Below are 18,424 nucleotides of genomic sequence, written 5' to 3' on the forward strand. Positions count from 1 at the left end.
AATTTTCCACTTTTAAAGGTATTTCATAATTTATCTATTTTAGGGTTTTCATGCATATTCCTACTTTTCACGTACTAACAGAATCACGTCGAGGGTTCTTACCGAATTGGGCAGATTGGCCCATCATTCCAATTTTGGCCCATTAAGCCCAAAAATATCGAGGCACGTAAATCATACACTTTGCGGTCCAAATTTTGCAGCTTACCAAAAAATTAATCGATTTACCTCACGAGCATTCGCTTTTCGTAAATTTACAAAATACCGGTTTCGGCATTTCGGTTTTCGACTTTTGCCGATCCAGACTAAGAAAGAGGGTGTTAGTTACACACATTTGCGACGATATCTTGTGAGATCCACACACGAACCGCCTACAATTGGATTACTAACACGTTAATCTAACTATTCAAATACAAACTACGTATTAACCCCGTACAATATTCGGCCAACCACACCTACAGATCATAGTAAGCTTATAAGAAATCAATAAGCAACTCATTAACAAATTTTTGTCAATGTTTACCACATAATCATAATTTCACTGCAAGCTGTCTTCCTGAGCAACAGTCACTAAATCATCTATAACTAAAACTACGAAACTCCAAATCAAGTGCCGTTAATTTTCCCTGAAAATAGACTCATATGTCTTATATCCATAAAATTTTCAGAATTTTTGGTTTGGCCAATCAATACCAGATTTTTCTCAAAGTTTCACATGTTTCACTGTTTGACTAATCTGACCACTCTTCATTTCGAATCAAATTTCTCATTTTACAGAATTCAAAATATGTTCTCGTTTATTCCATTTGAAACTAGACTCATTAAGCTTTAATTACAAATTTATACAGCTTCTAACTCATCTCCCACAATTTATGGTGATTTTCCGAATTCACGTTACTGCTGCTATCCCAAGCAGATTTATTACCAAATCACTCTTTCACACCTAACTTGCATGCTTGTTATTTAAACATGTATATCACCAATCAATCATCACATATCTATGATTTTACTTAAGAATAATCTCCATTTCATCATTTTAAAGCACAACATGTTAGCCGATTTTTCCCCTTAGCATCTAAGGCACATGCATGCTCATTTGTTTGGCTCAACTTCACCTATCTTCCATTTTTCATCAAAAGAACATGAAACAACAACCATTTCCTTCATTTTAATTCATGACTAAATGCTCACAACACAACTAAAACCAAAATATGCTTCAAGAGTTAAGGTAGAATCAAGAAGAACTCATGAACATCAAGATAGAAGCAAACTACCATGAACTTACCTTCAATTTTCTTCCCCAAGTGACCGAACATTCAAGAGCTTTCTCCTCTCCTTTCTCTTCTCTAACTTTAGACTATGATGAACAAAGATGGACAAAACTTTGTTCTTTTCACCCCTTTTTCTTTTAATAAAATTTCATATTTCATCCATTTAATTCTTTAATACAAAAGACATGAAATTCCAATCATAGAACATTTACCTAACCCATTATCATGGAACATTTACCTAAACCATTATCATGAAACATTTACCTAACCCATTATCATGGAACATTTACCTAACCCATTATCAATTTGTATCAATTTGTACCATAAATTATGGATATCAAGTGCACATTTTGTCTACAACAACATGATGGCTGGCCACTTCATGTAAAATGGGAGGTTTGTCATGCAAATCCTCCTATTTTGCACTCCTATTTATTTGTCCACTTCAATTTAGCCTATAGCATTTTCAAACATTTTCACATAGGTTCTATTTCATAATTTCACCCATTTTTTCTTATAAAACAAAAATTAACTAAAATTGTCGGGTTCTATCTTAAGCTTGGGCCTTCTAGAGGCCCACTAACATAATTAAACCTATGCCAACATTCACAGAATTCCCGAAAATTGGGGCGTTACAATATATAAATTTTAATTTAATGAATTATAAATATGAAATTTTGATTTTAATTAAAATTTTAATTTTGATTCATTCACGCATTTAAAGAAATAAATAAATTATTTTCTTTATATTAGATAAGGATAAACTACAACATTAATCACTTAACTATATACAAGTTTTCATTTTAATCACTAAACAATAAAAATTATAATTTAATCACTAAAATTTTTAAAATTATTTTTTAATCACTCATTCCTTAACTCTTAACGGAATGGTAATGTGGCACAGACTAAAATAAATTTAATCCACCAAAATATGCCATGTAGATTTTATAAGTTCCACATAGTTTCTTTGTTAAATGAAATGGTACATTTTACATCAATAAAAATCATCTTTTCAACTTCTTTCTTTTTTACCCTATATCTGCTCTCCTCAAAGCAAATTGGAAAGTTAAACTACATTCAGAATAGTGAAAGATTGATAAAAGAATAATAGAGCCTAAAAAAAAAAAACTAGAATGGAAATTTATAATATTAATCTAAAATTTGATTTGGTGTTTTTTTTTTTTACTTCATTGTAAATGTATATTATTTTTTTCTTCTACGGCTTCTTTACAAATTTTCTATTTATGAGCATTAATTGTAATGGCCTAAATTCAAGGTTATCGGAACAATGGTTTCGTAACCATAGATCCGATTTAAAATGAAATTTATTTCAATATTTTTGCTTGAAAATTGATATGATAGGAAAATCATATGAAAATATTGATAGAAAAATTTTACCAATTTAGTGATTAGATAGAAAAAGAAATTATTGAAGAAATTGGGTAAAAACAAGGTATCGAGACCTCTATCTCTTAAAACCGAGTCAAAAATAATTTTATAAATATTTATAAATGTTATTAATGTGGTATTAAAATTTCGTTAGGAACTTTTAATGTTGGGGTAGTCAATTAAATAAAAAGGACTAAATTGTAATAGGTGTAAAACTTGCTAGAGTGATTAAATAGCTTAAGAGTCTAATGAGAAAGGATTTAAAAGGAATTAGACCCAAAAGTTATTTGGGCTGGACGGCAAGGGTATGAAATCAGTAGGAAAATTGATAAATTAAGGGTAAAATTGGAATATTGCAAAATTAACTAAATAAAGCTAGGACTAAATAGTAAATATCTAGATTTCTCTTCATTTCTCTTCAATTCCAGCAGCTAAAAACGCCATAGGAGGGTTCTCTAAGCTGATATTTCATAATTTTTGCACCAAGTGAGTTAATCCTTGCCTTTTTCTTGTAATTTTTATGTTTCTAAGACTTTTACAACTAGGTCCAACTATTAAATTCATTAGTTTTTGATTTCATGGATGAAATTTAAAGTCACCATGGTTGAGTGCTGTAATTTTATGATGAAATAGAATTAAATTAAAGCTTTAATTTGTTTATGAGATGATTTTATTAGGTAATTTCAATAGAAATTTATTTTTAGGACCTAATTGTGAAAATGCTTGGAATTAAAGTCTATTGCTGAAATTATGATTCCTAAAGGTTGTAGACTAGTTTAAGGTGATAGAATAAAATGTTAATTAAGAAAAATCAGCTCAATTGAGAGGCTAATTGAGTAGGGACGAAATTATCATTTATTAAAAGTTTAGGGGAAAAATGGTAATAAACAGCTTGCACAAAAACAGTTTGGACAGCAGCAGTAGACTAACTTTGAAAAATCACCATAAATTTTAGAAATCAAATTAGAAGATGAAAATAAAATGGAATTAAAGATTATTGAGTCTAGTTTCTCATAGAAGAAATAGTGTAAGCAATGGATTTGTAAATTTTGAGATATAATGAATTTTGTGAGACAAGGTCAGAATGAATTTGGGTTCCCCTGTTCTGACTTTGAAAAATCATAAAAAATATAAGAAAAACAATTATGGGCTTAAATTTATATATCTAGAATCCTTAATGAGTCTATTTTTAATATAAACAAACGAGAACATTATTTGAATTCTGTATGAAGAGATAATTAATTTTTAGTGAAGAAGGGTCAGAACTGTCGACAGCAGAACAGGGGTGATTTTAAAGAATAAACTGTACTTATTGGCTAAACCAAAAATTCTGAAAATTTTATGGTAAAAAGATATATGAGTCTAGTTTCAGGTAAAATTAACGGATCTTAATTTGGAGTACCGTAGCTCAAGTTATAAATAATTTAGTGACTATGACTCAAGTAGACAGCTTTGAATGAACTATAAATAATAGTTGAATTATATAGAATGTTGCATATGAACATGAAATGTATTAAATTGATAATTAAATTATTTATTTAGATCCGGAAGATTCAAATACGAAGTTAGATCGAGCAAAGAAAAAAGTTCGGGATTAATAGATTTTTACTTGTTTACAAACAAGTATCAAGGTAAGTTCGTGTAACTTGAATTATATTCTTAAATGCTTGAGATTGTATGTTTTGATATGAATATGATTTGAATGTTCATTATATGGAAATTTATGAAACATTGATATATTTGATAAAATGGGAAGAAATCTCGTTTGAATGAAAGGAAAATTCGATGGATCTCGAAAAGGAATTGACGGTAAAAGGATCTAGCCGGACGGGTGATCTATCTGATATAGCCCTCCAAGAATATGTGTAAAATGGATTTAGCCGGACGGGTAATCCGAGTTAGGGTCTGAATTTAGCTTTGAATGGTAATTCAGATCCAAGCTCATTAGAGTAATTGTCGTTGTAGGGATTTAGCTTTGGTGGTAATCCCAACAATACTCTATGAGTTTATATTGCGAGATTCACTGACCGGTAATCCCGCCGCAAGGTTGAGGTTCATGAGTGTGCTCTCTGAAATGGATATGTGCGCACATGAATAAGAATTGACGGACCCGGAATTATACAATAAATGTGTACCTCTGAAAATCTATCGAAATTCTGATAAATTCAACGGGATAAATATGGAAAAATAGCAAGGAAATGGAAATCATGATATTGACGAGCTCATCAATCATGGTATATATATTATTGATACATGGAAATTATTGTACTAACTTGAATGTTGAGTTTGTGCATGTTAGGGTAATAATGCATTGAATGGATATATGAATGTTTATTATATTGTATTGAAAATATTAGGTAAGTATAATTCTTGTTACATGAGCTTACTAAGCACAAAGTGCTTACCCCGTTTCCTTTTTCCCTGTTTTGTAGTGTTAAGAGCTCGGGGGTCAGATTTGGTCGGAGACACATCACACTGTCAACCTCAGGATTTCGGTATATAAAGAAACTTTATTTTGGAAATCAATGGCATGTATAAGCTAATAAAGTAAATGTTAACGTGAAATGAATGTAAAGTTAGCCATTAGTATGGTTAACAAACCTGGTTTTAGATATGTGATGACGTTATCTTATAAATATGCATGAATTTATCTTGAAAATATGTTGAATTGATTTGGTTGATGTGGATTGGTCTCGATTTAATATTGCAGGAAAGGTTAGATATTTTTAAAGGGGCTATATTGAATATAAAAAAAAAAATTAATTCTTAAACTCCGGTAATGCCTCGTACCCTATTCCGGCAATGAATACGGGTAGGGGTATTACATTAATGGAGTTAAAGGAATCTCTCCCTCTCTTAGTCAAATGCAAAGAATTTGATGGTGAAGATTACTTACTACTAGGGACGAAGTCAGAAAAATTTTTTAGAGGGGGCCGGATGAAATTTTAATTTTTTATAGTTTATATTTTTATAATTTGTAAAGGATTAAATTGAATTTTTATAATTTTAGGGGGGCCAAAGTGCAATTTTAGCTTTACTAATTTAAAATTTTTAAAAAATTTTAAGAGCCTAAAATGAAATTTTCCATTTTAGGGGGGGCCGGGGCCCATGCCAGCCCCCTGGCTACGCCACTGCTTACTACATTTAATACTATAGTAATTGATATCTCCAGGTCAGCTTAGCAATGAAACTTTTGAAGGTTAAGATTTCTGATTTGGTTTAGCTGTGAATAATATAGAGGTTGGATTTAAATAATTTAAGTGAAAATTATTTAGGGTTAAAGTTTCGGATCAACTTGTGATGGGGTATGGTGGCCTAAAATTCATGAGTATCAGATTTTGGGTTTAGTTTAACTTTTCGATTAGCTTTGAAGAGAGCAAGTAGAGGGTGAAAGAGAAAGAAGCTGAAGATATTATTTTTATTCGTGCAAAATTCACTGTTTCATTAAACAAGGAAATTATGTGGAAATTATAAAATCCATATGGCATAATGAAGTGGATTAAATTTATCTTAGTTAGTGCCACGTCACCATTCCTTTACGAGTTGATGGATGAGTGACTTAAAAAAACAATCTTAAAAATTTTTGTGACAAAATTGTAATTTTTCATTGTTTAGTAATCAAAACAAAAACTTACATGTAGTTGGGTGATCAATGCTGTAGTTTACCCATTAGAAATAACTATTTGTGTATGCAATATATAAAAATAAAATGATGTTATATCAATAATTGTGTTAATAATTTGTGAGAATTTGACCAAATTAAAATTTCATGTATAAAATTGTACAAAATCAAATTTCATGTATAGAATTGCACATTAAATCAAAGTTCATGGATAATTTTGAGATTTATCCCATATTAAAATTAATATAAATCTTTTTAATTAATTTAACTAAGTTTATTGTTTAATTCAACCTAAATTGCTAAAAAATTTGGTAAAAAGTACCATGGAGGCCTTTGTACTAGGAGTCAAATTACATTTTTCCCTCTGTACTTAAAAAATGGAAAAACTAGTCATTATATGTTAGATCAAAGAGTAAACTGGTCATTTGTTAAAAATCTCATCTATTTCTATAGTTAAAAATTAATCTTTGCATGTCATAATGAGGTACGCGTGGTATGCCACATGTAACTATCTAATTTTTCTGTCAGCCACAACAATTTTTAATAGTAACAAATGATGAAATTTTTAATAAAATAGACCAATTTATTCTTTAGTCTAACATATAGGAATTAATTTACTTATTTTTTAAAAAAAAAGGGAAAAAAATACAATCTAGCTTCTAATGCAAAGATTTCTATAGTACTTTTACCTAAAAACTTCTTTTCAAGTTGAATTCAATTGAGATTTAACGTTTAGAACACATATTTAGTTATGGATGGATGGAGATGCAACTTGGAAAAATATGAATTGGGTTAAAATACTTCGAGTTTCTATAAAATGAACATGAGTTTGGGACGTCAAAATTTGTGATTCGGGATTATTATTTTTTTTATGCTTAAGTCAATGCCATATCTTTATCAAGAGTTTGATGTATACAAAAAAAAAAAAAAGAAAGTAAAGTTAGAGATGGAGAAAAGGAGCTCACAATTCCTATGGCATTTATGCTTGGTCCTTAGGCTTTGCCCTATCATTTATTATATGTCTATATTATTAAACATTGCCTAATCTTTTTTCTTACAAATTTTATTTGTATTGTGCTTGACATCAAACATCTAGTTTTATTAATGTTCTACCTTAACAATTGTTTCTATTTAATTAGACTAAGATTGATATTTTGATTAGATAAGTATCTTGACCAATCGAAATTGATTTAAGTAATATAATTTTTATTTCTTGAGAAATTCGACTCTATCAAAAATGTAGTAGTAAATATGTGAATGTCAATTTATTTGACTTAATTGCATCTTCTAATTGATTTTATGCAAGAGTGAAATTATTCGGTGTGAATTATGTGGGAGTGAATTTATTGATTGTATCCTCTAAATTTGGACGGTAAGGAACAAAGTTTATGACCGCACATGCATGATTTTGCTAAAGACTAGAAGTTTGAATTACACAGCGTAGAATTTTGCCGCTGAAGAGCAAGGCTTTCAACTGCACAAAACGTGATTTTGCTGTTGAAGATCAAAAGGATGGACTTCACGAGGTAGGATTTTGTTATTGAAGAGCAAAAGTTTGCTACTTAGAACGAGAAGCTTACTATTGACGAAGAGAAATTTATTATTGATAAGCAAAAGTTTGTTACTAAGGAGGAGTAAACTATTGATGAGGAAAATTTTATTTACTGAGGGAGAAGGATTTTATTGTTGATGATGATAAGTAGGAGTGTACGTTCAATTGAATCGAGTAAAAAAAATTCGATTTAATCAAATTCATGAGTCATATTTCATCATCCTAACTTAATTTAATTTTTTTCAAATCGAGACGAGTGAAATGAAATTCTAGTTAAGTCGAATCGAACCGAGTGAAATTGTTCAAGTTAAATTAAACATGTCAAATAAAAATATTGTTACAGTGTAACTAATTTCATGTTAGAGCACATAAATTTAAAATCATATATTTGAAGTTTTTTCAAAGTAAAATAATAAAAAATAAGATACTTGAGTGTGATAAAATTGAATCATTAATTAGGTCCCAAAATTATTATTTTAAAAAATTTAAAATTTAAAATTTTTATATATATATTTTAGAATTTTAAGAATTTTATATTTTTTAAAAATAAAATTTGAAATTTTATAAATATTTTAAATTTTAAAAATTATTATGAATTTTTAGAATTATTTTGATTTTTTTAAAGAGTGACCTATTTGCTTATTTTCAAAGTTGACGGGGATAAAAAAAAGTATTTACACCAATCTGTTATTCGAATTATTTGAATCCTGAAATTCAATTCGACTTGAACTCGAAACTCGAATTGAGTTATTTAAGTTGGCTCGAATAGTTTAAATAACTCGAATAGCTTAATTTGATTAACTCAAAATTCGAAAAAAATTTTAAATTAAATTGAGTTTTGCTCACCCCTAATGATCAGATTGTTACTGAGGAGGGATTGACTACTAATGATGAGAAGTTTGTTGCGGAGGAAAAGAAGTTTATCGCTAAGAAGAAATATGTTGCTAAGAAAGAGATTTTTGTTGCTGAAGAGTAAAAGTATGAAGGATGACTATGATCAATCAAATATTAGTTAGAGATTTAGATTCCACCCCTTGTAAGTCACTTTTTATTTACAATTTTGAAATCAAAAGATTCATGAGTCAATTGATATTACTATATGCGCAAATTTACTTGTTGTACCATTATTGGTATTGATGTCAATTTTAATTACATTGTCTATAACTTCTCCAGTCACTCATAAAATGTTATATTTGTACCAAGCATTGGGGAGTCCTAGTAATCTAACTCATATTTGGGTATGAAATACTAGTAAAGAAATCCAAAGATCACGGCTCGACCATCAGATATTATTAAAGAAGACTTAGGATCCTTCCAATAAAACTCTAGTGTAATATGTAATAGCCCAATTTTGCCCGACCCAACCCAAACTAAACCAAAAACAAAGTCCATTATTAAAGTCCATTTACAAAAAAATAATGGCTCAAACACAAAAAACCCTAAGGCCCATTATCCTAAAAATGTTCAGAAACCCTAGGGTTATACACACCGCAACCTCCACCTTTGCCTCGTCAGCAAGTTCGTCACCCAAGGTCTGACTCTCTCACCAAAATGGCAAGGTGCAGCTCCCCAACGCCATGGACCTTGCCATGAACGCCTACAAAAAAGAAAAACAAAAATGCAACACACAAAGAACAATAGAAAAGAAAACAAAAATAGTAGTATATTGTAACACATTCGGCTATAAAAGGTAGAATAGCCATGTAACTTTTTAGAGAGACAATCAAACAAGAGAAATACAAAAAAGAAACTACAACAGTTTTTAAAAAATAAATGAAGGTATCACTCTCTTTTTCATTATTTTTGAATATTACACATATATATAAAAAGTGAATATGAAAGGTTCTTACCTCTACTGCCGTCGCCGGAGTCTCTTATGGCCTAAAAGGCTACTGAACCCTTAAGGGTTCGCCTAAGGCCGCGTTGGAGGACGACTAGAAATCAAAAGGCCCTTTTTGTTGTCGAACTTTGACCAGATCTAGGGATTTTGACCCCAGATTCAGATTCCCTAGAACAAAAAGGCCTTTTTTTTTGCGGTCTCCGGCCACCAGAGGCGGTGATCTCTATCTCTGATGACTGGTGGCCACGGCGGAGAACTCGCCAGGCCTTAGGGCCAGACAGAGAAGGTGGAGAGAGAAAAAAAAGCTACAACAACAACAAATCTTACCTCCCTGAAGTTGCAGTGGAGTAGATTAAAACTACAAATTCTATACCCCTAAAGTTGCAATAGGTTGGATTGAATCTACCAAAGCGAGCCTTATATTCCTGAAGTTGTAGTGGAGCAGATTGAAGCTACGAATCTTATCTACCGTAAGTTGTAGTGGAGCAGATTGAATTTATAAATCTTATCCCCCTGAAGTTGCAATAGAGCAAATTGAAGCTACAATTCCTATACCCCTGAAGTTGTTGTGGGTTAGAACGAAGTTACAACAACAAATCTTATTTCCTTGAAGTTGCAATACAGCAAGATTAAGTCATGATACTAAATCTTGCATTCCGAAAGTTATAGAAGTAGATGTGGTAAAGTAAAGTAACTAATGAATGTAAGGGATGAACTACATGAAAAAAGGGAGCACTAAAGAAGTTGATATTTGACAAGACCAGACAAATTTGGTCATTCTTAAAGTCTTTGCTCCATTCTCGTTACACGACAATGAGCAAAGAGGGGCAGCTGTAATAGCCCAAATTTTCCCGGCCCAACCCAAACTAAACAAAAAAAAACTAAGTCCATTATTAAAGTCCATTTACAAAAAATAATGGCCCAAACATAAAAAACCCTAAGGCCCACTATCTTAAAAATTTTTGGAAACCCTAGGGTTATCCGCGCCGCAACCTCTGCCTCCGCCTTGTTAGCGAGTTCGTCGCCCAAGGTCTCACTCTTTCACAAAAATGGCAAGGCGCAGCTCTCCAACGCCGTTGACCTTGCTATGGACGCCTGCAAAAAGAAAAACAAAAATGCAGCATACAAAGAACAACAAAAAAAGGAAAACTAAAATAGTAGTATACTATAACACATTCAGCTATAAAAGCCAGAATAGCCATGTAACTTTTTAGAGAGACAATAAAAAAATAGAAATGCAAAAAAGAAACTACAACAGTTTTTAAAAAACAAACGAAGGTATTTCTCTCTTTTTCATTTTTTTTGAATATCACATATATATATAAGGGAATACGAAAGGTTCTTACCTCTAATGCAGTCGTCGGAGTCTCCTCTGGCCTAAAAGGGTACCGAACCCCTGGGGGTTCGTCTAAGGTCGCGTCGAAGGACAACTAGAAGTCGAAAGACCCTTTTTTTATTATCGAACTTTGACCGGATCTAGGTATTTTGACCCCAGATCTGGATTCCTTAGAAGATAGGGGCAAAAAGACTTTTTTTTTGCGATCTCCGGCCACTGGCGGCAGCCTCCGTTGCTGATGACCAATGGCCATGACGGAGAACTTGCCGGACTTTAAGGTCGGACAGGGAAAGTGGAGAGAAAAAAAAAAGAGGGTTTCAATTTTTTTTAAAAAATGGTTCTGAAATGATTTTTTGGAATTTTTTTTGGTATATATAGGGTCATTATACGACGTCGTTTGGGGCAGGTCTCAGAAGCCCCAAAATGACATCGTTTTAGACTCAAACTGAATGCTCAACCCAAATCTCCCCTAGGATCAGTGTGTTTTTGCACGAAGGGGATAATTTCCACTTTGGTCCCTCTGCTTTTCCGTTTCTTTTTAATCTTATCTTATTTCCTTTTTATTAGTTTTTATTTTTATCCTTTTATTTCATTCTTGTGCAATTTAGTCCCTAGACCCACTATTGATCCTCTAAGGGAGTGACACGTGTATTGGGGTTGGGAAAATCATCCTTTGAGTCCCTATACTTCTCTGTTTTATTTTAATTTAATCATTTTTTGTTTCTTTAAATTTGTACTTTAAATTATATCGCGTTTTCAATTTGGTCCCCTCGAGTTATTGACAATGATGTCAAATGCGACACATGTGCATTTGTTGGGATAATGTCCCTCTGAATCCTTATATTTTTATTTTTATTTTAATCCTTCATTTGGGGTTCTTCATAATTTATGCTTTAAATTTTATCACAGTTCTGATTAAGTCCTTTATTTAATTTGACGCATTTACTTTCATTTTTCTTTATTGTTTTTAGCATTTTCATTTTTGTTACTTACATTTTTGCTCTTTGAATTATGCAATTTATTTATTTATTTTATCAGATTCATCTTTGATTTATTTTTATGTACTATTAATCATGTTATAATTATCATTATTATTATTATCATTAACTTGTGTTATCATTATTATTATAGTCGCATTATTACTATTTAATTATAGTGATCACTGTTATTTTTGCTCTTATGTTGTTATTTTACTATAATCATTTCGAATTTTTTATATATTTATTTCTTATTTATTTTTTGTATAATTATTTCACTTTATTCTAGCCATTATCATATTATCTCCCATGCTTAGATATATTTATTTACCTTAGCAATACGCTTAATTGCATATCAAATTAAGTGGTGTATTCGCCCTTCATGCTACGCATAAAATGTAATTAAACCCGAGACAATATTCGTTATTTTTGGGAATTCGAGAAGTCATGCTCCTAATTTACAAGGTATGGTCTCTTCTTAGAACTAAAATAACTAAATATCCTATTTAAAACTCAAAATATACAAGACTTAGATAATAACCAAATAACGAGAATCTCTATTTTCGAGGATTCGAGATATCGTGCCCTAACTTATGGGACATGATCCTTATCTTGATTCACTCGAAATAAGAAAACTCTTTCCATAAAATTCAATTTTGTTTGCAATCATGCAAGAAGGAATCGTATTTTAAATTTTCTTCAAATTTTCATTTCTTGACACAAAGGTATCAAGTAATCAATTAGGTACCAATTTTGGGCATAATAAGGGTGCTAATCCTTCCTCATACGTAATCGACTCCTGAACCTATTTCTCGGATTTTGTAAGACCGAAATTAATTTTAATAAATCTAACATTTTATTAAAATTTGAAGTGATCCAATCACATCTAATTAAAAAAGATTGTTGCGACTCCATTTTTATTTTCGTTTTTTAAAATAAAAAGTCAATTTCTAAAAAGGGTTTCCACGTAATCCTCCACCTAAACCCTCCACCGATCTTAAGATCCATTAGCTACAAAGAACTTATTGGCTTCTACAGGGATGTTGGCTTTGTGAGTGGAGAATTGAATCCTATTCTTCTTCCTAGGAGTTTCACGATTATCATCTTCTCCAAAGAATGCATCCTTTCAGGAGGATTATCCTCCCTTGATTTGATTTTCTTTAAGCTCTTACCCCTTAATCTATTCAGATGGGATGGATTTCCAGGGCCACCCACTACAAAGAGCATTTCAGGTCGAGATTAGAATTTTAAATATAAATATGGCCAAATGTTTTCCTCGTTTAGCACTTCATTCATTAATATTGGTATTAAAAGTAGAAATTTGATGCATTATCCACTGCATTTATTCACAAAATTTCATTATTTTAATTGGGCCAGAATATATCCCCTTAAAGCCCATATTTCTTTCGGACCATAAGAAAAACAGAAGGCCCCATATAACTATCTCAAGCCATTGATTTGGAGTAGGGGTAAATTTGTCTTTTCACTAAAGGCTGAGGTTTAAGGATTTAGCCATTTCATGAGGCTGAAACTGTTGATATTATACAGAGAGGGTTATTGCTCTTCAATTCAAAGACGATGAACGCCATGTTTGCAACCAAAATTTCCATGCTTCAGCACGTTTGCGTCGTTCCTCTCGCACGTGCCACCCGTCACCGTTCCTTCACCGTCTCCGCTTCCGCCTCCACCACCGTCACGCCGTCGCGCAATCTCACCGTCTCCTCCCCTACCTCATCCGCTCGTGCCCCTCACGTGGACCCTCGCGTCCTCCTCGGCATGTCTGAACATGACCTTCAACAACTCGCCGTCGAGTTCGGCCAGGTAATTACACAACTTAAATTTACATTCATTTATTTCACTTGAAAATTCTCATAACTGTTCTTTTTTCCCTTTTTTTTGTTAATTATATAGCAAAGTTACAGAGGGAAGCAACTACACCATTTAATTTACAAGAGAAAGGCAAAAGAAATTCAGGATTTCAGTCACTGTGAGAATCATTTTATATAATTTTTATTTATTTATTTTTGTTTATTAATTTGGTGAAATTTTAGCTCTTTTTAAAAAAAATAAAAACAGTGCCTCAAGCATTTAGAAATGATCTTATAAAAGCTGGATGGAAAATAGGAAGGTCTCCAATTTACCACACCGTTACTGCTGCTGATGGCACCGTTAAGGTAATTTTATGCTATTGAATGTTATATTTTGGTTGTTAATTTCTATGTTATTTGGATTTGCGATCTAGTGTATGAGTTCAAAACAGGTACATAAATTCTTAAAAGCTTTTAAATCTGTTTGGAGGATGATATCTCTTACTCTTATCCCAATGTGTGGAATATAGGTGTCAAACACATGTACTTTAATTAAAATAGAAGAGTTCGGGTAAGATAGGTATTTTTACTATTTAGTTTTTAATCCGAAAGCATAAAGTGAAAATTGCTTTGAGATGAAATAATAGATCTGAATATATGTCGAACACAGGTCTCATACACATAGGCTATAGGAGAAAGTGAAGAGATCTAATAATATAGATTAATTTTACTACTTAGTTTTAAATATGGAAGCATAAAGTAAAAACTGCATTTGAGATGAAATCAAATGTCTAAATCTATGTCAAACATAGGTCTTGAGTGCATATGTCTTAGGAAAAAATAAAGGTTGGATAATATAATTTATTTTCACTTAGCTTAAAAACGATAGCATGAAGTAAAAACTGCTATTGGAGATGAAATCAAATTGTTTTTAGAATATATATAAAAGTTAAACTATACTTTTGTGAATGATTATAATGTGTGGATTTTAGTTATTTGCTTATATTCTATTATATCTTTTACATATTTTAGCAACTTTAATGAAGTAATAAGGATGTAGCGCAAAGTAATGACTAGATATAGAGGCTCTATTTTTACTTGGTTTATCCATATTTAGATTTTATCATGAACTTCTGGGTGCTCAATCTTTTCCCTGGTAAATTAGATAATATTTTGCTTTGTGGTTCGTTGTCGGTTTTTATTCTTAATTATGTGTCTTTTTTTTGTTGATCATTCAGTTATTGTTAAAGTTGGAGGATAACAGATTGATCGAAACAGTTGGCATTCCAGTTGAAGATGAAAAGGGTTCGATGCGTCTTACTGCATGCGTATCATCACAGGTGATTTCTTTTCCATTTTTGTGATTTATGTTTTCTGGTTCCTGTTAGGAGTTGGTTGGTGGATGATTTTCTTTGCTTAGTTATGTATTTCTGGTGTTATCCCATGAAATGCCTATTGATTGTTTTCTTGTTTTGTGTTTTATTTTGGTATTCAGGTAGGCTGCCCCTTGCGTTGTTCATTTTGTGCCACTGGAAAGGGAGGGTATTCTAGGAATCTTCAAAGGCATGAAATTATTGAGCAGGTATTTAATCCATTTCTTATTTTATTTTTTCCATGTACGTAAATGCTCTTCAACTCTTCTATAAATTAAAGAGGCTAAAATCCGGACCTTAGCTTAGTGATTCATGTAGTCACCTTTTAAGAGGTGGCTAGAAACAGAGAGTGCTCAAGGAATCTTGAAATGCACAAACTTATTAAGCATCATATAATCCATTTCTTCAACTTTTTGCTTTTATGTACATGCTTTTATAACTTTAGAAAATAAAGTGATCAAAATCCAGAATTTAACTTAGTTGGTTCGTATAGCCGCTTTTGAGAGTTGGCTAAAAGAACAGGTATTCAATGAATCTTCAAAGGCTAGAAATTATTGAGCAGACATATGATCTGCTTCTTCAATTTTCCTTTTTCATGTACATACATGCTTTTCAAAGCTCTTTCTAGAATTTAGTTCGGTTGATTTATGCAATCTCTCTTAAGTGGTGATATTTGGTAGGTTTGAGATTCAATGCTAGCTAAAGTTCTAGATTCTGGAAGAATAGAGGCTGTTTGTTCTTTAGAATTTACAACAATGACATTATGATTTGAGTAATATGTGGTAAAGACAATTTATGTGAACAGGTATTGGCTATCGAGGATATTTTCAAGCACAGAGTGACAAATGTAGTGTTCATGGGAATGGGGGAGCCCATGTTGAATTTGAAGTCAGTACTTGATGCTCATCAATGCTTGAATAAGGTGAATTGTTTGCAAGTTGCAACTTTTTCTGGTGCAACATATTAGTGGTCTAAAGTATTATTATAGTCTGATATAAAATGTAGTTGATTCTTCTTCTTCCTAATAAAGGAAACCTTTGTTTCTACTAGGATGTAAACAATACTTTGTGTCACAGGCTACTCGGGTTCATCTTGAAAAACAATTCAAATTTTGCTCAGTTATTTTTGAGTTAAACCAGTTCAAGCTATTGAACGAGTTGAATTCGAGCATCCTAATTTTACTCAATTAAACAAGCCTAATTGATTGAGGTCAAGCAGTGTGTTCTGTATCTCAAATCAAGCTCCATCTTCAAAGTAAAACTCTTGAGCTTGAGGCGAGCTTTGAGACTCGAATTTTTAGTTAAGCTCGACCTTGTGCATCTTAAAACTTAAGTTCGATCTGGCTCAATTATGTGCTGCATTACTATTAAGCTCATTTATGATGTTTGATTAATTCATTTTTGGTCTCCAGGATGTTCAAATAGGGCAAAGAATGATTACAATTTCCACTGTGGGAGTTCCAAACACCATAAAAAAACTAGCTTCTCACAAGCTTCAATCAACATTGGCCGTCAGGTCTGTTTTATGTAAAAACTGCAACTTGACTCGAATATCTAAAGGATATTGATTCTTAAGCTTTTTCAATGTTAATTTAACTGACTTATTGTCATTAGCTTACATGCTTCAAACCAGAAACTCAGGGAAATGATTGTGCCCAGTGCAAAATCTTACCCCCTTGATGCAATCATGAAGGACTGCCGGGATTACTTCGCTGAAACCAGTCGGCGAGTCTCCTTTGAATATGCACTGCTAGGTACCTGGTGTTTCACATTAATAAGTTTCTTTCATGCCCAGTGTTGTCATTGCATGTAGTGCCACAGAAAAAACAAAAGCTCTTTGTGAATGCTTTGGTTTATCTAGGCATCACAAAAAAAGCTTGCCATTGAATTTCTTTAATTTTCTAGTTGTTGCCTTTACTAGTAAGAAAGGAGATAACATCAAATACTTCTTAACGTTCTGTAATATAAGCTGGACAACTTTGTTTGTGTATAGACATAGATATGCACATTATATATATTCAGTATTCACACATGTATTGCACCTTACTTTACTCGGGCAAGCGCTTTTTTAGCACCTTGTTACTACTTTTGCGACTTCAAGTGGTTTAAAGCTGTAATTTTATTTTATTTTATTTTTAATGCAGCTGGGGTGAATGATTCAGTAGAACAAGCACGAGAACTAGCTGAGCTACTGCATGAATGGGGACGTGGTTATCATGTCAATCTGATACCTTTCAATCCGATAGAGGGCTCTGAGTATCGACGGCCGAACAAAAAAACAGTATACCTACAACTATTTATCATTTCCCCCTCATTTCTGCCTGAAATAAATTCTTGAATTTCTTGATCATATACATTAATCCTGAATTCTATTTTTGCAGGTGTCAGCATTTGCAGGTGCACTGGAGTCTCGTAAAATAACTGTTAGTATTCGTCAGACAAGGGGTCTGGATGCAAGCGCTGCCTGCGGTCAGCTAAGAAATAACTTCCAGAAAAGTCCTCTGATTATTGAATCTGACCGCGAGGAATCGCAATCAGATGTTGCGGTTGCATGTTGAATATTGATGCCATGATTTGGGGCTGGTGCATTTTAGCCGTCAATGTTGTTATATGGAGGGGGGAGGGGGATCAACAGTTTGGGATCTTAAAATCGGCGTTAAAGGTTCATGAGTCATGAGTAAATTCACAGTCCAATCTTGGCATGGATGATTCGTGATTCAGGTGTTAATACCCTTCACCAAACCATGCGCAACCCTGGTTCTATGTGTACACAATTAACTCTTCAACGCGGTTGATGGCAAAGGTTAATTCAAGTAGACTGGAGGGTCCTATACCATCTCTCTATGTGTAATAATCACACGCAAAATAATGAATAGTTTTAAATTTTCTAAATTTTGATGCCTCTAGTTTCATTTATTATTTAATTAAAATATGTTATAAGTCTTATATTCTCGATAAATTTAAAATTTAGTTCTTGTATTTTTATTTTTAAAATTTAGTTTCTTTACTTTTTTGATCTCAAAGTTCTAATTGTTAACATTATTAAAACTATTTTGTTAAATAAAATTAATTATATTATTACCGGGTATTTTTTAATTTCAAAATGTTAACATTAATAAATTTAATAATATTAATAATTGAATCTTGGACCATAAATTACGAAAGATAGGATTAAATTTTTATTGAAAATAAAAGTGCACTACTAAATTTCAAATTTGTTAAAACACTAATAACGGTAAATAAAAAAAGCCACAAAC

The 18,424-nt window shown here is 32.0% G+C and overlaps 1 protein-coding gene across 1 annotated transcript; it reads left to right on the forward strand.

Moving 5' to 3' along the window:
- Positions 1-13,452: 13,452 nt before the first annotated feature.
- Positions 13,453-18,059, forward strand: LOC108450288 (uncharacterized). The gene is made up of 10 exons (XM_017747843.2): positions 13,453-13,808; positions 13,899-13,974; positions 14,064-14,161; positions 15,034-15,135; positions 15,291-15,377; positions 15,974-16,090; positions 16,580-16,683; positions 16,782-16,921; positions 17,312-17,448; positions 17,549-18,059. Exons 1-10 carry the CDS (start codon positions 13,566-13,568, stop codon positions 17,723-17,725), a joined length of 1,281 nt encoding a protein of 426 aa, XP_017603332.1. The 5' UTR covers positions 13,453-13,565; the 3' UTR covers positions 17,726-18,059.
- Positions 18,060-18,424: the final 365 nt, after the last annotated feature.

This window comes from Gossypium arboreum, chromosome 5, assembly GCF_025698485.1.
Source record: "Gossypium arboreum isolate Shixiya-1 chromosome 5, ASM2569848v2, whole genome shotgun sequence".
NCBI lineage: Eukaryota > Viridiplantae > Streptophyta > Magnoliopsida > Malvales > Malvaceae > Gossypium > Gossypium arboreum.

Excerpts from the sequence above, each read along its gene's own strand:
- LOC108450288 (XM_017747843.2), top strand. The coding sequence starts at position 13,566 with ATGAACGCCATGTTTGCAACCAAAATTTCCATGCTTCAGCACGTTTGC. Across the intron at positions 13,975-14,063 it reads AATTCAGGATTTCAGTCACT|TGCCTCAAGCATTTAGAAAT; the intron begins GTGAGAATCATT and ends AAATAAAAACAG. Across the intron at positions 15,136-15,290 it reads CTGCATGCGTATCATCACAG|GTAGGCTGCCCCTTGCGTTG; the intron begins GTGATTTCTTTT and ends TTTGGTATTCAG.